General features: G+C 39.0%; 1 protein-coding gene and 1 pseudogene across 1 annotated transcript in view; both read left to right on the forward strand.

The window, feature by feature from the left end:
- Positions 1-22,263, forward strand: part of USH2A (usherin) — a 969,245-nt gene that overhangs the window by 633,186 nt on the left and 313,796 nt on the right. Inside the window, exons 40-42 of the mRNA XM_055419911.2 lie at positions 1,657-2,285; positions 8,982-9,316; positions 10,667-10,789. Coding sequence (XP_055275886.2) covers positions 1,657-2,285; positions 8,982-9,316; positions 10,667-10,789 — 1,087 coding nt within the window. The remainder of the gene's footprint in view (positions 1-1,656; positions 2,286-8,981; positions 9,317-10,666; positions 10,790-22,263) is intronic.
- Positions 11,473-12,247, forward strand: LOC129551695 (small ribosomal subunit protein uS15m pseudogene; annotated as a pseudogene).

A 22,263-nucleotide genomic window follows, 5' to 3' on the forward strand; every position in this document is an offset into this window, starting at 1 on the left:
TCGATATAATAATTGCTACCGCTGTTATGTACCAGAGAGCAAAAGTAAGAAATGTCACAGTGGTTTGACGAAAGCTTCAGAATGAAAGCTAACAACAGACTAAAATGAAAAATGTGATCCATTTCGGGATCACTGTACTTTTAGGATTTTTCTCTTCAAATAGGATGCATTGCCAAATTGTCAGAAATGGCTTGATTTCAGGGTTAGTGCAGTGTAACAGCTTTCCTCTCTAAAAGTAATTATGATTCTGCCGTCACTCCAGTTGGTAACAAATATGTGAATCATGTTGTGTAAAAATATGCTCCTATCACCAGCTACAACTGTGGTCCTTGGCTCTGCAAAGCCGTGGTTGTGTTTAAACTTTAAACCTTGGTTATAACACTGAATCGCACACACACCCACACTCATGTCATCAGTGCTGTTTTAAACAATTACTAAATCCAAGTCTATCTTTTTTAAAGATTTTTCCATAAAATCTAATGTTCACAGAAAAATCTCATAAATGTTCAAATTGCTGTGGGCAGAAAAGGGGGATATAGGATTTTTCTTGATCTGTTGTAGCAATTTATAGATTTCAGGCCGTGGTTTATAAGAATGCTAAATGTTCTGGAATTACAGCTGTTACTGATCAGTGATTGAGCCAGATTTGTGTTATTGCACCATGTTCTTGCTTGTACCTAGAGAGCAGTAAAGCCTCAATATAATAAAAAGCACCTGCATTTTAAATGAAATTTCAATTGAAAAACTTAACAGCCCTTCAAATTGCAGAATTTAACGCAGCCCAGTAAAGCTTAAATAACACTTTGCCTCCGCAGGCTGAGGGGTTTGCATTCAAGGTGACTTGAGTGTGTCGCATGGTGAAATTATTTACAATTAAGGAATTTCTCTGGAGGGCTGCAGGATATTTGCTGCTCCACAACACCTAGGCGGGCATATGGCAGGCCTTTTTCAGTATTCATGGAGCCTCCTGAACCTTTATGATAATTGAATCAGTTAGAGTGCTGAGTGGAGCAAGCATTAAACCTGTTAACCTAAAGGTCAGATCTGTGCATTGTTTATTTATCAGTAGGTGAAAGAGCTAAATCGGCAGCTTCTGTCACAGTCACAGTAAAAAATCACCTATAATATTAACAGGGAGTAGATAAATTGCAAAACATGGATTAGAATGATAAACAGACCCAGGGATAATATGGAATATATAATGAGAGATGCTGAAGGATTTTACTGGGCTATAAAATATGCAGGTTTGTTATGATAGTGTTATTGATTATAATGAGTTACCAGAGTTCCAGAAAAGTGGGGCATAAGTTTGAACTTTGGTTTCAGCTGCCCTCTTGTGTCTTTCTCTCCTAAGGTCTTTATTTCAGAAGAGTCTTCGTGATGTTGGGGAATCCTTAGCTTTAATCAAAAGAAATGATTTAATAAAGTTATCTTACAGGAGCAAATGGCAATTGAATTCAATAATGTTCAACAAGTACATCTTACACATTTAAGAGGAAAGCAGTCATGAGCCTTCTCATTATGACACTTGGCCACTTACTCAATAGCCTTTACCAAGTGTCCAGTTTCATGTTCTGGAGGAGAGTGATCACTCAGTTCTGTTCTGAGGTGTGGGAAGTTTCAAAGAGGTATCACTACTTACTTTCTACTTTATAGGACCTGGACCTGTAGACCCTCCGATTATTCTGGACAAGAAGTCAAGAATGATGTTGGTCACCTGGCAGCATCCTTTAAAGTGCAATGGGCTCATTACCCATTATAACATTTATCAGCATGGCCGCCTCAGCTTGAAAACATCTGGAAATGTCACTAATGGCACAGTGACCCATTTACGCCCATATACGGCCTACATGTTTCAAGTAGAAGCTTGCACTTCAAAAGGGTGTTCCCTGTCAGCAGATTCCCAGACCGTTTGGACACTCCCAGACGCACCGGAAGGTATCCTGAGTCCAGAGTTGTTCTCTGATACCCCAACATCTGTGATCATATCTTGGCAACCCCCCATCCATCCCAACGGCCTGGTGGAGAACTCCACAATCCAGAGACGAGTCCAAGGGAAGGAGGCAGTTACCACCCTGGTGACTCTCCCAGGAAGTCATCCCAGGAGGTTTATCGACAAGACTTCTGCTCTTAGCCCATGGACAAAATATGAGTATCGAGTGCTGATGAGCACTGCTGATGGAGGGACAAACAGCAGTGATTGGGCAGAAGTGACCACGAGACCCTCACGACCTGCTGGGGTGCAGCCCCCCGAGGTGGATGTGTTAGGACCCGATGCAGCCAAGGTAAGAAGCTAAGTGTCTCCTCTGCAGACTAGGAATGTAGCCTGCATTGACTCCGTGTTAAACAGAGCCATCTACTGACAAAATGCACACATGTGTTGTTTTAGGCATTCATTGGAGAAACTGGGTTTTTGGCCTTTGGCCCAAACTCTCTCGAATTTGATGTCAGTTTTTCATTTCTCCCTGTATCCCCTTAATTATATTGTTGAGATACTTCCATTTGCCTCACACACCTGAAATCCTTTGAATGCCACCCTGGGATGCTTAGCTTAACCACCACGTCAGATCTAAATAGATCAGAAAATGAGAAGAGGTGGAGAAATGCGGGGGAAGGGATTAGCGTATTAACAAAAGTTCCAATTACCAATATTCTGATTTTTTTTTTTAATGATGAAAGAATCAAGAGGATGGGGGAAAGAAAGAAAAATAGCAGATTACGGGGCTATTTAGGAACTGTTCAATTATTCACTTCATTCTGCTGGGAATGAACTCTAGAGGCTATGATAACTACCATTGTTTTGGCTTGCATACAAACTTCATTCAAGGGAAATTAGTGTAACCAAACAGGAGGGAGTTTTGTAGCTTAGAAGCCTCTTTTGTGTAAATACACACATGCTTCCATGGATTCAGTCTTGTACTACTGCCAAAAGCACTGGTGCAGCAGCTTGCTCACCAGAGCACAAAACAAAGGACATTTGCATAACAGCAAAGTTCATCTGTTGAAATTATTACTTGAATCTCTGTTGTGTGTTCTCTCGTGCCTACGAAAAGCAAACACTGGGTGATGTTAAATAGTGTAAATCGTTGAAGAAATTTAATTGAACCTACATACTAAAATCTGTGTTTCAAAGTCTGCCTTCATTAGTTTCTGCATGAGATTGGTCAAAGCAACACAGCTTCTTGATAGAAATATCTCAAATGTATAGAATTCTGTTGATAAAACATCAAAAGGAAATCAATTTGAAGGACATGATGTACGGTGTTTACTATATGAATTGGGCAATCTTAAGAACTGTTCTTCATTCAAAGGAAAAGCAGAACAAACCAAAGGAAAACCCCAAACAAACCTAGAGTTATTAATCATTCCAGAAATGACTTTTCTTTTTAATCCTAAGGGAATTTTGCAAAACTTCGGTAGCAGTACCAATCAATATGATGTGACATAAGCATAGTCCTTCACAAAGGCAAAGCTAGGTAATGGACATTTTTTCTGGATTCTTTCTAACAAGATTTAATAGCTAGGCGAATCCAAAAGATGACAAATATTTTCAGAAAAGTAATAGCTCAGTGCATAATTCTATGTGATTCAGCATTTATAAATGATGATCAAAAGTATTCAAAGTATGCTGCCTGGAGTTTTCATTTGTGCCTTTTTTCCTTCCTCTTTTGATTTTGTAACCTCATCCAGAAATGAAACAATGTGCATGGCTTGTCAACCTGCTAAAGTACGATTTAGCTTGGTTTGAGAGCAGAATCTCACAGATACTCACCAGGCCTGGAATCTAAAAGTCTCTAAGAAGGTGCTTAGAATATACAGACAATGTATACTAGTGATCTTTTTTTTTAAATTCATACCTTTTACTAATCCTTACTTTATAACTAGAAAATCAAAAATTATCAATGAAAAGAGTCATCAGGATTATTTAGCTGAATCTAATATTGGACTATATGTATTTAAATAATATTAAAATGACATATTTATGCTTCAGAATTATTTGCTCACCTTCAGAAAGGTTCAGAAAGATCTTCAGATTGCCAGAATCAGTTCTAATGACACCACTTATCTGGTAAACAGAGGCAGTGTGACAATAGTACAGTGATTTCTTTTTATAAAAGATAAGATTTGAAAATTAAAATTGCAGATGGATAAAATCTGAGGAACAGCAGCATGGTCTTTAATATGTTGGGTAAAAGGTTCATTCAACATTTATCATATGGAGTCATTCCAAATATTAGGATGAGGAAAATTGTCAATAATATTATTGCAATAATAATAATAATTTCAGTTCCACCAACATTTATTGAGCATCTATACATCTTAGTGAGTGCCTCTTTTAGGCACTGAGGACCCAGTAAAGACCAAGATAAAACCTCTACCCTCATGGAGTGTACATTTTAGACAAAACATAAATAAATATAATGCTCAGAAATGGAAAAAACTTAGGGGAAAAACAAGTCAGGTTAAGAGGAATAAAGACTATAAGTTGACTGGTTGAGAGATAATACAGGAACTGGACTGGTATTTCACTCTAGTGCTTACCATTTTGCACCATCTGGTCTTTTCACCACCACTCCCCCTCTAAGAACTTGCAGTCTGATAGGGAAAATAAGGAAACTTCAAATACTTAGGCCAACTGGAAAATAACCCAAAGTAACATCTTTGTAAGTGTAAAAAGATGGGCTATGACTTGGCATAGATACGAGCCTTAAGAAGGGAAAGTTGCATAAATAACAAGGTCCTACATAGGGAATTATATTCAATATCCTATAATAAACCATAATGGAAAAGAATATGAAAAAGAATATATATATATGAATAACAATCACTTTGCTATATAGCAGAAATTAGCACAACATTGCAAATCAACGATACTTCAAAAAAATAAATTTTAAAAAAGAAAAAGGGGAAACTTGCACATCATATTATTAATATCTTATTTGATTATAAGGAAAACAACATATAATGTCAAAGAGGTTGTGTTATCTGAAAAAGTGAAAGCCACACACTTTGATGTTGCATTTATTCATTTAAGAAAATGCATTTCATTGTATAAAGTTGGTAAAAATACCAAAACCTGTAAAAGAGAGTTTAATAAAGCTCTAATTTGGAATTATGCTATAGATCCAAAACTTCTAAATAAAATAAAATATTAGCAAATTGAACAAGGATACTTATTCTTAGCCCACTCTCAACCCGTTATATTGATCTTCATAAAAACTCTTATTCATAAAGTTCTTTTTTCTTTATTTTTATTTGAAGGATAATTGCAATAGTGTTGGTTTCTGCCATAGATCACCATGGATCAGTCGTGGGTATACATATGTTCCCTTCCTCTTGAGCTTTTCTCCCACCTCCCATCCTAGCCCACCCCTCTAGGTTGTCACAGAGTCCTGACTTGAGTTCCCTGAGACATATAGCAAATTCCCACTGGCTATCTATTTTGTATATGTTAGCTATATGTAGTTTTAAAATGTGATTTGATGGAGTTAGAGAAATTAGAAGTAAATTACAATGTTTGTGTGTTTTTTCAAGTCTGAAGTCAATCAACTAAACCACCTTCATAAAGTTTTGTTTACGACCAGGATCATGCAGGTGCCTTAATTGTTTAGGGCCACACTTGAGAGATCTGATTGAGTAGGTGAAAGTCAGTAGTTCCTTAAACACCTACCCACCTGTCCTATCTTATGCAAATACATAGTAAATAAACAGAGATTTCCATTTGGAAATCCAAACAATTAAGAACCACACAAATAAAAGAAACTATTGTGGTCAACGAAGCATCTCTAAAATAAACATTTTATTCTAAGCCATAAATGACACTTTATTTTAAAAATTTCAGTGTAAGAGTCTTCTTTTAGAGAACATCTTTTGCTTATTAAGCGAGGAACATGGTACTTAGTCTGACTTTTTTGGGCTACAACAATATTTTATAATCCTTCATATGAGCAATAGATAAATAAAAGGCCATGGGAAATTAAACTGAAAGTTTTAATCTCACATATTTTGGCCACACTGTAATAAATGTAGAATTGATGCTTTTGAACTGTGATGCTGGAGAAGACTCTTGAGAGTCCCTTGGACTGCAAGGAGATCCAACCAGTTCATTCTAAAGGAGATCAATCCTGGGTATTCATTGGAAGGACTGATGCTAAAGCTGAAACTGCAGTACTTTGGCCACCTCATGCGACGAGTTGACTCACTGGAAAAGACTCTGATGCTGGGAAAGGTTGGGGGCGGGAGGGGAAGGGGACGACAAAGAATGAGATGGCTGGATGGCATCACCGACTCTATGGACATGAGTTTGAGTGAGCTCCGGGAGTTGGTGATGGACACGGAGGCCTGGCGTGCTGTGATTCATGGGGTCGCAGAGAATCGGACACGACTGAGCGACTGAACTGAACTGAAGCATTGGAAAGAACAGAATCCAATATTTCACTAACTGGCTCCTTACAAAGCTTGGTCACATTGATTTTTAGTAATAGCTCCAGGATGTTTTCAAGAGGATGATCAAATTAGATACCATTTCTGTTAGCCTACTCACTATAATGACAATGGCCTTTTCCACCTTGCTCTAAATTCCTTCTAAAAATTTTCTGTGGAAGTAGACTCACGTCTTCTAACTCAGTATTGTCAAAAAGATATATCTTCCTAAGTCTTTAACTTTTTAAGTGAGAAAAATAGCAAATTTCTGGATGCAGACATTTATAGTAGAGAACACAGGGATTTTTTAGCTCTTCAAATGACTGTCTTCAGAGTCATTACATCACATCTCTTAATCTCTGCAGAAGATATCTTACTCAGATTTTTATTTTATGAATGTTTTCTTAGCCTCAATAACTGAGTTCCAAATCAATTCACTCTCAGCTCAACTGCAAACACACACTACATCTAAAGTTTTAATTCTTTCAAGGACTGCCAAGCCTTGACCTGAACTCTCAGAATATTCTAGTTCCAGAGACAAGTGGTATTCCACATGTGAGTCAAGTAGAACTAAACTGTGATAACCCTTCCATTTTTTATTTGCAAGTACCAGGAAGCCCTGTAAGTTTGACCTTGACTCATTTCTTGAGCCCGCAAAGAACACTGTACCACCAAAATAAATAGAATCCTATGTCCGCTTTATAAACTTTGCTTAATTTAGGCCTCTTTGATCTCACCTCCATCCAGGCAAATCCTCTATGCTCATAAGGAACACATCTAAAACTTGTCTTCACCAGCACATTTTGGAACTCTTCTCCTAGAAGTTTTTAAAATCAGCAATGATTTCAAGCCATGTAGTAAAATTTCAGTAGATGCCAAGTCCAAGTCCTTGTTAATTATAAATTAGGACTGTAATCATCAAGCAGCTGCCCCAATGACATGTTGTTTAGTCACTTAGTCAGGTCCGACTGTTGGTGACCCCATGGACCAGGCTTCCCTGTCCTTCACTGCTTCCCAGAGCTTACTCCAGACTCAATCATGTCCATTGATTTGGTGATTCCATCCAACCATCTCATTCTCGGTTGCCCCCTTCTTCTCCTGCCCTCAATCTAAGTCTATTTTGTCTCCAACAATTAATAAGAGTACCCTACAAAAATCTCAGGTTAGATTGCTTCTGGAGGAAACTTTTTACCTTTAAGACAGAAAATTTTAGTTCATCCTTCTCTGTTCTAATTTCTCTATTACACGTTTCAAACTTTGAATTTATATAGAACAATGCTAAAGCTGAAACTGCAATACTTTGGCCACCTCATGCAAAGAGTTGACTCACTGGAAAAGACTCTGATGCTGGGAGGGATTGGGGGCAGGAGGAGACGGGGACGACAGAGAGTGAGATGGTTGGATGGCATCCCTGACTTGATGGACATGAGTTTGAGTGAACTCCAGGAGCTGGTGATGGACAGGGAGGCCTGGTGTGCTGTGATTCATGGGTTGCAAAGAGTCGGACACGACTGAGCAACTGAACTGAACTGATAAGTGTAGGTATCAATCTATCACTTTGTAGAAAACTTGTTTAAATTATCAAAATAGCTGTATGCTACGGAAAATATAATGCCATCAGCCATGACTGTAATTACTTGTTAAACTCCATCTCTGAGTATTTGTCATTAAATAAGTATACAATTTAGGCTCTGTTCTCATGAAGCTTACAGTCTATTTGGGAGATGAAATATACACTCTAAAATTTAAGGAACATTGCAAGGCAAGAAAAAAAGAGATGAAGCAGGATGGCATATAAATAATGGATTTTTAGTGAGCTATGTGCATTCTTCTAGGGTCTTTTCCCCCTATAAGATCATGAGTGGGTTAGCACAATCCCCTTACAATATTTAGTCAGGGAAGAAAACGAACAACCTTTGTTGTTTCTTTCTTCTGACGTTCATGTCTATGCCTTTCCACACATCTCTTCTGTTTGCGAAAAGGATATGTTGTTATTTATTTACTTGCTACATTGTGTACTAGAGAGATTCAGAAGCTCAATTTCACATTTTCAGAAAATGCAAAGAATGATTTCTGCACTCCCACCACCACCATCCAAAAAAAATAATAGTGGTATATTTAGAATACACACTTATAATGCAAAACAAGGAATTCTGATATTTCGTCTAATTGAGTTATAAAGAAGGACACTCTCAAATCCTGCTGCTGCCCTACTGATGCGTGTGGATGTGTGAATTCTCTCCATGTGTGTGCTCTGCCTCTTTCCGGACACCCATGGTGGAGATGAATCACTGAGGTGTGTATTAGTCTGACAGTCTTAGAACGTCTCCAGACTAACAGCCCAACCCAGGAAACAGCATCTCGTTTAGTTCCTGGTGTACTGCTAATTGATCTGAAAACTCTTCATTACTGTCTAGTGTCAAGGGCTAAGTCAAAAGTGGGTATTTTACAGTGACTTAACTGAAAACAAGACAGAGCAAAATTCTAGGCCCTGTGAACCTCTGCAGTTGCTCTGTTCCTATGTTGTCACATTGGTTCTAATTTTTCTTTCATTTCAGGTCACTTGGAAGCCCCCACTCATCCTGAATGGAGACATCCTTAACTATGAGATCCGCATGCCTGACCCTCACATCACGATCACCAATGTTACTTCTTCTGTGTTAAGTCATATCGTTACTCATCTGATTCCTTTCACTAATTATTCCGTCACCATTGTGGCTTGCTCAGGGGGTAACGGGTATCTAGGGGGGTGCACAGAGAGCTACCCTACCCACGTGACCACCCCTCCCGCCCTGCCGCAGGATCTTGGCCCATTGTCCGTGGTTCCACTAAGTGAATCATATGTTGGGATTTCCTGGCAGCCACCGTCCAGGCCAAACGGACCTGATTTGAGGTAAGAGACAGTGATGATGCTTTTGGATTTTGTTGTGATCTTCTCTCTCCGGGAAGGAAGGGAGGAGGCTCTTCCTCACATAGGAACATAGAACTAATTTCTTATTGGATATTCGTATTTGTGATTTTTTTCCTTATTGAACGAGAGTAGATTGACAATGTTTTGTTAATTTCTGCTGACCGCAAAGTGATTAAGTTATACATATATATATATACATTCTTTTTTGTATGATTTTCCATTGTGGTTTATCACAGGTTATTGAATATAGTTCCCTGTGCTATACAGTAGGACCTGGTTGTTTATCCAATTTATGTATAATAGTTTGCATCATCTGCTAACCTCAGGTTTCCAATCCCTTCCTCCCCCACGGCCTTACTCATAACTTTCATACAGTTTCACCTTGTGTATCTTGACATATGGGACCATGAAAAGTTTATCATAGTAAAAATATCATGATATTGTGGGAACTAAAAATGGATTAAAGGGGCTTCCCAGGTGGCTCAGTGATAAAGAATTTGCCTGCCAGTGCAGGAGATGGGGGTTCAATCCCTGGGTCAGGAACATGCCCTAGAGAAGGAAATGACAACCCACTCCAATATTCTCGCCTGGAGAATCCCATGGACAGAGGATCCTGGTGGGCTACGGTCCATGGGATCACAGAAGAGTGAAAACATGACTTAGTGACTAAACAACAACAAAAAAAATCCTTGAAACAACAATCAATATTCTCTAGATTCTCTGCACAATCTGTCTCTTAATTTTCAAAGTATATTCTTACTATATGATAAGCAAGTTTGATGCATGTTCTAAATGACACATTTGCACAAATATACCTCAAAATTCCAAAGCATTAGCCAATAATTCTTTGGTATGCTATTACTATCTGGAAACTTGTAAAGCATATGGTCAGGAATATAGATGAAAGAAAAGAATTGTGATTCTAAAATGGCTCTATAACAACTTGACATTTAGCCAAGACTATGAACTCAATAATATTCTTATTGTTTATAAAATATTGGTGGTAGAAGTCTTAGGAAGTCACTAACTTTATAACTTTTTGTGCTTCTACTTTGAAACTGACAATAAAGTAGTGGCAAATCTGACATAGAGGAAATCTAAATGTCATCATTTTACTGATAATAGTAAAATGTAAATGGAGCTAATTGTTCCACTTAGCTACAGAGATGGCACTTGTGCCAGAAAAAAATGATTATCAGAAAAAAAGAATATTAAGATGTTTTCTTTATGTTGACACATACACACCACACATTCATACCATGAGACCACCTGAATTTTGGTAATAATATTAGGTGATATAATCCTGATGTTTCTGCTTGTCTTTTGCTTCAGATATGAGCTTCTGAGACGTAAAATCCAGCAACCACTTGCATCAAATCCCCCAGAAGATTTAAATATGTGGCACAATATTTATTCAGGAACTCAGCGGTTTTATGAAGATAAGGGTCTTAGCAGGTGAGATTACAAAAACTATAAAAACAAATGCTGGCATTTAGTTTGGGGCATGTTGAATAGAGAATCTGAGTGTCTTCGTTGTGTGAGCAAGTTATCAGTTATGCAATAAAACATGTTAGTTATTATCGGTGGCATTAATCATCAAACTGCAACAGTCAGCATGTTTAATATTTGCCACCTTAACTGCACTCGTAAAATAGGCTTTTTGAAGTTGAGTTTGTCGGTGTTTGAGTCTTACCCTCTTGCCTCTGTCAAAGTTCTAATCAACACCGTAAGAGAAAAATCTGGAAATATTGAATATGTACAGAACTGGGAAAAGTTTGGGGCATTTGTAAAATGTTTGCTTTTCTAGGCAGTAATTTGTTGTAACTCATTGATTCAGTTCACAAAAATTATTTAATTCACAGGCTTGGGACTTGAAAGAATTCAATCTAGAGTTTGAAAAAACCAAAAACTGAGCAAATAGGTAATGTCAGTGAAGAGCACCCCATGGAAGAGAAAGGACTATGTTTGTATTCATCCTGTGCTGGCGAACTAGGTTTGCTAGCCTTGGGGGAGTCATTAAATTTCTCTGGGCTTCAGTTTCGTTGTCCAGAAAATGAAGAGATGGGATGGGGTTAAGTGAAGTTTAAATCTTCATGAATCAAGAAATGTAATGAAATTTTGGAGGGTCAGAAGTCACCATGCTGAGAGCAGTGTGGAGGTTGCTGAGTTTGATTTGAACCCAGGCAGTGACACAGCCCCCAGTCCTCAAGCTGACAGGCGGAGGGTGGGCCAAACTTCTCTCCATCCAGCGGGACCTCAAGTCCTGGCAGTCTCATCCTCTGGACCACCTGTAGATATGCCACCCAGAAACCAGTCCAGCAAAGCCAAGAAGATGACCTGCCCCTTTCCATGCTGCTGAAGGACTACCAGAACATCCCTGGAATTGCGAAGGTTGATGATGCTGTGAAAAGACTCCTATTTTTGGAAATGGCCAACAAGAAGGAGATGCTAAAAACCAAGAAAGAGCAGGTGATGAGCAAGGTCATGGAAAACCTGAAGGGCACCAGCTAATTGGAGGCTCAAATTGTTGCTTTGACTGTCAAGATCTGCAGTTATGAAGAACACATGCAGAAATCTTGAAAGGACAAAGCCCACAAGCACTATCTGCTGATGAGCATTGACAAGAGGCAAAAGATGCTCAGAAACCTCCATGAGACCAACTATCCTGTCTTTGAGAAGACATGCAATGACTTGGGGATTGAGTACACCTTTCCCCATCCATACCACCGAAAAGTCCACCACCACTAGGTGACCAAGAAGGCTCTGTGCATTTGGGTTTTCCAAGAGGTTCAAAAGCTGAAGAAGCAAAAAAGGGCCTTAAAAGCTGCAGCTGCAGCAGCTTGGAAACAAGGCCAGAGGAACCCAGAGAGCCCTTCTGAAGTCAGACCAGAGGCAATCAAAGAAACCCAATAAATGTTGTTAAAGTCAAAAACAAAAAAAAGAAAAAAGAAATGTAATGAAATTTCAAAGAATCACAAGTATTATTTTATGAAAAGTTTTCAGACTTATTTTTCAACAACTTTTCTATCAGGCTATTTTTCTAGACTCATCACTGACTAGATCTGCTCTGAAGTCTGTTTACAATCTGACTTTGCCCCTCTCCCTGGCTTCTATGCTTCAGCCAGTTTGTAATATGTTGGGTACCTCTAACAAGTGACCACATTCCGTCAAGCCTCTCCACCATGGCCCTTCCGTCTTGGGTGGCCCCACACGGCATGGCTTAGTTTCATTGAGTTAGACAGGGCTGTGGTCCATATGATCAGATCAACTAGTTTTTGTGATTATGATTTCAGTGTGTCTGCCCTCTAATACCCTCTCCCAATACCTACCGTCTTATTTGGGTTTCACTTACCTTGGTCGTGGAGTATCTCTTCACAGCTGCTCTAAGAAAGTGCAGCCGCTGTACCTTAGCTTGGACAAGGGGTATCTCCTCAAGGGCGCCCCTCCTGACCTTGAACGTGGAGTAGCTCCTCTCGGCCCTCCTGTGCCCGCGCAGCCACCGCCTCTTGGACGTGGGACAGCTCCTCTCGGCCACCGCCCTGACCTTGAGCGTGAGGTAGCTCCTCTCGGCCGCGCTTCTGTGCGTGGTCGGTTGTGCCGAGCCAGCGTCTCCTCCTCTCGCGTCTGCGCCGCCGGGGCCGGCGTCTCCTCCTCCCGCCTCTGCGTCTTATTTGGGTTTCACTTACCTTGGTCGTGGAGTATCTCTTCACAGCTGCTCTAAGAAAGCGCAGCCGCTGCGTCTGCGCCGGCAGAAAGTGAAGAGGAACTCAAAGGCCTTTTGATGAAACTGAAAGAGGAGAGTGAAAAGGTTGGCTTGAAGCTCAACGTTCAGAAAACGAAGATCATGGCATCTGGTCCCATCACTTCATGGAAAATAGATGGGGAAACTGTGGAAACAGTGTCAGACTTTATATTTTGGGGCTCCAAAATCATTTCGGATGCTGATTGCAGCCATGAAATTAAAAGACGCTTGCTCCTTGGAAGGAAAGTTATGACAAGCCTAGATAGCATATTAAAAAGCAGAGACATTACTTTGCCGACAAAGGTCAGTCTAGTCAAAGCTATGGTTTTTCTCGTGGTCATGTATGGATGTGAGAGTTGGACTGTGAAGAAAGCTGATCGCCGAAGAATTGATGCTTTTGAACTGTGGTGTTGGAGAAGACTCTTGAGAGTCCCTTGGACTTCAAGGAGATCCAACCAGTCCATTCTAAAGGAGATCAATCCTGGGTGTTCATTGGAAGGACTGATGCTAAAGCTGAAACTCCAATACTTTGGCCACCTCATGCGACGAGTTGACTCACTGGAAAAGAGTCTGATGCTAGGAGGGATTGGGGGTAGGAGGAGGCGGGGACGGCAGAGAATGAGATGGCTGGATGGCATCACTGACTCGATGGACATGAGTTTGAGTGAACTCCAGGAGTTGGTGATGGACAGGGAGGCCTGGCGTGCTGTGGTTCATGGGGTTGCAAAGAGTCGGACACGACTGAGCGACTGAATTGAACTAAACTGAACAAGTGGCACCCACCTCTAGAACTCTCTTCGTGACTGCCATTTCCCTCTATCATCCTTCAAGTCTTGACCTGGAAGTTTTCTAGGTCACCTCTTCCTGGTCTGAATCAGCTGCTTCTTTAATGTATTTCTATAGCACACCCCTTATATACCACTATTGTCTTTGCACTGATTTTACTGCTTCTCTGGACACCCCATTGTATTGTCAGGTCCACCCTGAGCAAGGCCTTGCCATTAAGACCTCTGTATTGCAATCCTCACCACAGTGCCTGGCACAGAGTGGGGGTTCCAGTCAATGAAGTGAAAGAATGTGTTTAGTTAAATGTAAAGGGTTGATTAGTCACTTCCCTGTGCCTTGGGATTCCTGGTGGCTCAAATGGTAAAGAATCTGCCTGCAATGCAGGAGACCTGGGTTTAATTCCTGGTTGGGAAGATCCCCTGGAGAAGGAAACAGCAACCCACTCCACTGGTTAGCCTGGAGAATTCCGTGGACAGAGGAGCCTGGCCAACTACATTGCATTGGATCACAAAGATTTGGACACAACTGAGTGACTGATTTTCACTTTCACTTTCAAAGCATTGATTAGTCATTTCCCTGTGCCTTAAGAAGATTAACTTTGGTGTTCTTATCTTTGGGGAATGGGTAAAACTAAGGAAAAGTCTCCTATTCATCTGAAAATGTCATTGTGGGAGAACAGATACTGTGAGATACTTGAAGGGAGGACTAGATAAATCTACTGAAAGAATAAAGTGAACAAAATGAACCATATAAAATTGCCATTTTTCAAGGCAAAAATGATCAAAAATGACATGTTATGAGCATATGCTTTTTGTTCAACCTAAATTATCATGGTCACTATTCTCCACTCTATTTGATTCACTATTTACTTAATCCAGAATTGCTATAAAATGATGACTTCAGTTGAAGAAATTAATTTTATTCAGCAATTTCATTATTTTTACCATATGCTGAGGGACACTGTGATAAGAAACAAAAGATGAATAGCATAGCCTTTTCCCTCAAAGAGCTCACAGTCTAGTGGAAAAAACCACGCACACACATATACTAATTGCTATAATATCATCACAGTTAACTACAGTTTCACCATCACTCCCTAGGGAAATCATACGGAAAGTAGTTTTTCATGATCTGTGGACTCTAAGTGTCTGAAATACAGCAATTTCCAAAATAAAGAGAACTTGACTAACATTACCGAATGGATTTTTAGCCATGAAACATTTGGCAGAAAAACACAATAAGTCTCAGAAAGTTAATTTTGTTTCATCATAGAAGCAATGAAAACTTATTAAAGAATTAGGACCAAAGTCAAAATTTCATTATTGAATTTTTAGTGATGCTTGTACGGATTTTTAATGAGAAGTCCAAATCAAAGATTTAAGGAAAGAAATTAAGTTAAATCCCTACAAATTATACTGAAACATAAGTTGACATAAACATATTGATGACAGCTGCTTCTAGAAAAGAAGTGTACCTGGGTCTCCTGCATTGCAGGCAGATTCTTTACTGTCTGAGCCACTGGGAAGCCCACCCTGGAACAAAATGTGTTGAGGTGATATTTTGACTAGCCTCATAATACTAAACATCAAATATTTTTCTTTTGTATCTCCATGTGCAAAGTAAAATATTGCCCTAATTATTCAGATAATTTAGTTTTTTATGAATTTAGTAGGTAAGGGGTAGTTTGTCCTGAGTTACACAACTAGTTGCCTAATTGCTGAATTTTGCTCTATATAGACACAAATAGGAACTGTAGGGGAACTGTAGGTTTATATTACCTGTCAGTTTCTAACTTTTCTTCCTTAATGTACAAAGTGGCCAAGTTATGGTTGTTAGGGGAACCATAATTTTGGGTTTCCTGACATTTTCATCACTTGGAAAATCTGGAAAACGTGCTGTTGTCATCTAATGCTTCTTCAGTGAGTCAAGTTGGGTTTAAAACACAAGGGCAAACACCGCCTTAATTTTAAACATCAGTCCACCCTTAGGATTTTCAGAGTCTCACTGTGCCTTGTCTCCTGAGTGATCTGATAAAACTTCTGCAGACTTAGTGATGGCATGCCCTCCTCTTTGTTCTGGATCTGACAAGGGAAGAACAAGCTATAAGAAATAATAGTTTCTATTTTAAGGAAAATGTTGACTTGTAGATTATAATAATTTAGCCACCATATAATAATTTAACCACCATTGAGTTTATGAATGGCTGTATGTTCTAACTCCTATTACTTTCAGTTATCTATAAATTCCTACAAGTATAGCTTTATCGATGGCAGTAAAAAGAGACCTTCACATGAGCATTCAAAAAAATTTTTTACAAAATTCTATTTACAAAGAATGACTGAACTTGACTGTTTTCAATTTTAAATGCTTAAGCTAAGTATAGTGGAAAATCTAAGTTTAAATATTAATGACACAGATTCTAATTTTTAGCCCTGCAAAATGAAATGTTTCAAGCCATTAAAGAGGACATAGTTACTAGAGAATGATAGTCTAAAGAATATGACATCCATTCCCCTTCTTTGTAATGAAATGTAGTCAGTTCAGTTCAGTTGCTCAGTCATGTCCAACTCTGCGACCCCATGAACCATAGCATGCCAGGCCTCCCTGTCCATCACCAACTCCCGGAGTCCACCCAAACTCATGTCTATTGACTCAGTGATGCCATCTAACCATCTCATCCTCTGTTGTCCCCTTCTCCTCCTGCCTTCAATCTTTCCCAACATCAGGGTCTTTTCAAATGAGTCAGCTCTTCGCATGAGGTGGCCAAAGTATTGGAGTTTCAGCTTCAACATCAGTCCTTCCAATGAACACCCAGGACTGATCTCCTTTAGGATGGACTAGTTGGATCTACTTGGAGTCCAAGAGACTCTCAAGAGTCTTCTCCAACACCACAGTACAAAAGCATCCATTCTTCAGCGCTCAGCTTTCTTTATAGTCCAACTCTCACATCCATATATGACTACTGGAAAAACCATAGCCTTGACTAGACAGACCTTTGTTGGCAAAGTAATGTCTCTGCTTTTTAATATGCTATCTAGGTTAGTCATAACTTTCCTTCCAAGGAGTAAGCGTCTTTTAATTTCATGGCTGCAATCACCATCTTCAGTGAGTTTGGAGCCCCAAAAAATAAAGTCAGCAAATGTTTCCACTGTTTCCCCATCTATTTGCCATGAAGTGATGGGACCGGATGCCATGATCTTCATTTTCTGAATGTTGAGCTTTAAGCAACTTTTTCACTCTCCTCTTTCACTTTCATCATGAGGCTCTTTAGTTCTTCACTTTCTGCCATAAGGGTGGTGTCATCTGCATATCTGAGGTTATTGATATTTCTCCTGTCAATCTTGATTCCAGCTTGTGCTTCTTCCAGCCCAGCATTTCTCATGATGTACTCTGCATATAAGTTAAATAAGCAGGGTGACAATATACAGCCTTGATGTACTCGTTTCCTGACTTAGAACCAGTCTGTTGTTCCATGTCCAGTTCTAACTGTTGCTTCCTGACCTGCATACAGATTTCTCAAGAGGCAGGTCACCCTGCTTATTATCTTGACAACTTCTTTTCCTATTTGGAATTAATTTGTAATGAGATTAAATATGCACAAATAACATTTTCTGCTTTTCTAATTTGGAAAGACTGGGTCAGTTTCATGACACGTGTTCCTATAACATAAACATATTCAAGTTGTAGGTATTAAGTAAAGGAGTTAGCTTCATGAACGTGGAAGGTGAATGGAAGGACCACCAATGTGAGGTAGATCCTGTTATTTTCTTCCTCAGTATCACAGCATGATATTGTCTTCCCTGGTAGCTCAGAGGTTAAAGCATCTGCCTGCAATGCAGGAGACCTGGGTTCGATCCCTGGGTTGGGAAGATCCCCTGGATAAGGAAATGGAAACCCACTCCAGTATTCTTGCCTGGAGAATCCCATGGACAGAGGAGCCTGGTGGGCTACAGTCCATGGGGTTGCAAAGAGTCAGACATGACTAAGCGACCTCATTTCACTTCACTTCATCACAACGTGAGTACAAGTTGGGTTTATAGATGAAATGGGCTTCTTTGGTGGCTCAGATGGTAAAGACTCTGCCTGCAATACAGGAGACCTAACTTCTGTCCTTGGGCCAGGACGATCCCCTGGAGGAGAAAATGGAAACCCATTCCGGTATTCTTACCTAGGTAATCCCATGGACAGAGGAGCCTGGTGGGCTACAATCCATGGGGTCATGAACAGTCAGACACAGTTTTCATTTCACTTTATAAATGAAGGCCAACTCTGTTACACTGGTGTACCATCTGTTATCAATGTACATATTTCAAAATGAGCAAATATGTATATCTATTTCACACATAATTTAGTAGAGTAACAGTGCTTTTTTCTTTTTTTTCTTCATTGTTCTAAGTTTGGCTCATTCTGTCCTTTTCTAAGTGTCATCATATTGAAAACTTACCTCATGGAAAAGCAACCCCTAAATCTGAAAGGAATGCTTTTGTTCATCGGAGGCTTTATTACCTAATGTTTTCTTTAAAAAAAAGAAAAAAAGAAATCGAGTTATTTTGCATTTCTTTTTCATGTTGATGATATAGTAGAACAGAGACAGAAATCACAGTAAGGTTATCTTGGGTATAACATTCTGGTAGAAATATAGATACCTACAGGAATAGGACAGCTGCAACTTTCACTCACAATCTAAAATGTATCATAACTTTCAAGTGTGATCATAATTACATTTCAATTTCCAAAAGCAACAGACCTTCAGCAGCGTTTTTAGGGAAAAAAATCTTTCAGCACCAGATCCATGAGGAAAAGGTATCCACCATCAATGAAAAATCTAAACAACTGCAGATTTAAGCAGTGGAAGTAGTGTTGAATTTTTGTTTGTCTGTGTATTCCCACAAAGGATTTGAGGATGTAAGGAATAGTATCTATCAGAGGTTTTGCAAATCCTCTAGTGTGTAATGTTGTACTAAAGCATGTGTTGGGTTGTGGCAGAAATGAAGAGTTAGTAAGAGGAGCAACTGAATAGCCTGAATTTTTGGAAACATGATTTATCTTGGTGACAATATTGGCATGTGAATTCTGTTAGGACATCAATAAATTTGACACGTTTTTAATTCTGATGAAAATCACCTGAGGCATTCTGTAACTGCACTGAAGAATTTTATTGGTTCCCAAAACATCAGACCCTCTCAAGATCTAAGTTGTCCACATATTTTGCCCTAAATGATGCTTCTTACTGACCAAATTACTATTTGCCATCCATAGCCCATGTTGTCTCCTCTGTGAAGACTTCCTGTCTAGATTAGGTTAAATTAGATGCTCTGTCTGATGTATGTGGAAAGAAAAAGGAATAAATGAATATGTATTTTAGAGGTCCCCATTTAAAAACATGTTTCTGTATATTGTATACACAAACACACACACACTCCAGTAGGACAGACCTTACATTCACTGTGTTTAGTATCTGGCATGTCGCTGTCGTTGTTCAGTTGCCCAGTCATATACAACTCTTTGCAACCCCATGGATTGCAGCACGTCACACCTCCCTGTCCCTCACCATCTCCTGAAGTTTGCCAGAATTCATTTCCATTGCACCAGTGATGCCATCCAGCCATCTCATCATCTAATGCCCTCTTCTTCTGCCCTCAATCTTTCCCAGCATCAGGGACTTTTCCAATGAGTTGGATGTTCACATCAGATGACCAAAATACTGGGACTCCAGCTTCAGCATCAGTCCTTCCAACAAGTTTTCAGGGTTGATCTCCCTTAAGATTAACTGGTTTGATCTCTTTGTTATCCAAGGGATTCTCAGCAGTCTCCTCCAGCACCACAGTTCGGTGGCATCAATTCTTTGGTGCTCTGCCTTCTTTACAGTCCAGCTTTCGCAACCATCTGTGACCACCAGGAAGACTACAGTCTTGAGCATATGTTGGCAGAATAATGTCTCTGCTTTTCAACACACTAAGTTTGTCATAGCTTTCCTGCCAAGGCATGTTGTTAGCATTAATAAGTATTTTTTGAATGAATGAACAAATTAATTAATGAATAAAGTAATGGTATATCAAACACAAGAAAGCAATATAATTTGCAAGGAAAAAACATCTTTCTAAATTTCAGTAAGGATCATTTCTTTATTGGATAGATAGACTTTTATGTCACTAGTCAGATTATATGTGACCTGAAAGTTATGAGACTGAATGCTTTAGTAACTATTTTGTATTCATTAATTTATTTATGAAATTATCTACTCAATAAACAGATTAAAATCTTCATCATCTAAACTAGTTCTCTCATTCATTTGAGTAATAACAACTGAACCTTGAAATGAGTCTTGTTCCATAAATAAGATTTTAATATGTATTATCTTTTACAAGGTAGGATACCAGAGTTATGTCTATTTTATAACAAGTTCATCATTTTCTGTGTGGATGAAGGGAGGGACTGGAGAATGATCTAAATCAATCATTTAGGGAATGACTAGTACAACACCCTCGTATTCCTAAGTAGACCTTCAAACAGCTTGTTTTACTGGCTGCAATATAGACTGAATACAAGTTTTCATTTACTTTGCAGATTTAAAAAGCTGTATCTTACAGGATTTGCAATAGTACATTTTTTAAAACATACCCAAACCATAATTAATATTTAGAGAAGATATTGATTGATCTACGTAAGTTTTGCATGAGTATATGATGTCAACTGAAGACATTTTTCTTTTAAAAGTATTTTATCATTAACTAAATGGAATTATCCCATTTGATATCAACACTGAAGTCTATCTTTAAAAAATCAATATACTAGAGAAAATGAACAAAATACTTGAAGCAAATGAATATTTTCTTCTTTGACATGAACTGGTGAAATATATACCAACCCATGTAGACAGAGGTATATGTACTTACTGACAAATATTAGGTTTCAGATGTCATGAAAACAGTATATTTTAGTTCACTTTAAAGAGTTCAAGATCTTATTACTTAAAATGTTAACTGAAAAATGAAAATTAAATAAAATGAAAAAGACAAATGCATGACATCCAGTGAAATGCCTACTGATTTCTCAACTCAGTAAAATAATAGTGAATAGTGGAAATAATTTAATATTAAAAATGAATAAAGTACAGGCCCACTTATCTTCTTAACTAGCTGTGCGACCTTGGGCAAAAGCTATTTACATAACATTCACATTGTGATAATAGTGTTACATAGTGTTTATATTATATTATGTATTATAAGAAATCTAGGCATTTAAAGAATGAAAAATGTATGCATACATCCTATGCAAAGATTATGCTATTTTTTATAAGGGGCTTGAGCATCTTCAGGTCCCTTATATAAATAGTCAGAACTGGACATGGGACAAAGAACTGGTTCCAAATTGAGAAAGGAGTACATCAAGTCTGTATATTGTCACCCTGCTTATTTAACTTATATGCAGGCTACATCATGAGAAATGCTTGTCTGGATGAAGCACAAGCTGAAATCAAGATTGCTGGGAGAAATGTCAATAACCTCAGATATGCAGATGACACCACTCTTATGGCAGAAAGTGAAGAGGAATGAAAGAGCCTCTTGATGAACGTGAAAGAGTGAAAAAGCTGGTTTAAAATTCAACATTCAAAAAACTAAGATCACAGCATCCTGTCCCATCACTTCCTGGCAAATAGATGGGGAAACAATGGAAACAGTGGCAGATTATTTTCTTGGGCTCTAAAATCACTGCAGATGGTGACTTCAGCCATGGAACTTAAAGACACTTGCTCCTTGGAGGAAAAGCTATGACAAACCTAGACAGCATATTAAAAAGCAGAGACATTACTTTGCCAACAAAGGTCCATCTAGTCAAGGCTATGGTTTTTCCAGTAGTCATGTATGGATGTGAGAGTTGGACCATAAAGAAAGCTGAGAGCAGGAGAATTGTTGCTTTTGAACTGTGGTGTTGGAGAAGACTTTTGAGAGTCCGTTGGACTGCAAGGAGAGCCAATCAGTCAATCCTAAAGGAAATCAGTCCTGAATATTCATTGGAAGGACTGATGCTGAAGCTGCAGCTCCAATACTTTGGCCACCTTGCGAAGAACTGACTCATTGGAAAAGACCTTGTTGCTGGGCAAGATTGAAGGTGGGAGGAGAAGGGGACGACAGAGGATGAGATGGTTGAATGGCATCACCGACTCAATGCACATGATTTTGAGTAAACTCCGGGAGTTGGTGATGGACAGGGAAGCCTAGTGTGCTGCAGCCCATAGGGTCACAAAGAGTCAGACACAACTGAGCGACTGAACTGAACTGAATTTGAGCATCCTCAAATTTTGGTATCCATGGGGATGCTGTAACCAATTCCCTGCAGATACTAAGAGGCAACTGTACTTTGAAAACAGGCATTCCAATTATATATATCTGTGTGGCCT

This window comes from Moschus berezovskii, chromosome 17 (genome assembly GCF_049115385.1).
Source record: "Moschus berezovskii isolate FMDL1 chromosome 17, NW_MosBer_1.0, whole genome shotgun sequence".
Lineage (NCBI taxonomy): Eukaryota > Metazoa > Chordata > Mammalia > Artiodactyla > Moschidae > Moschus > Moschus berezovskii.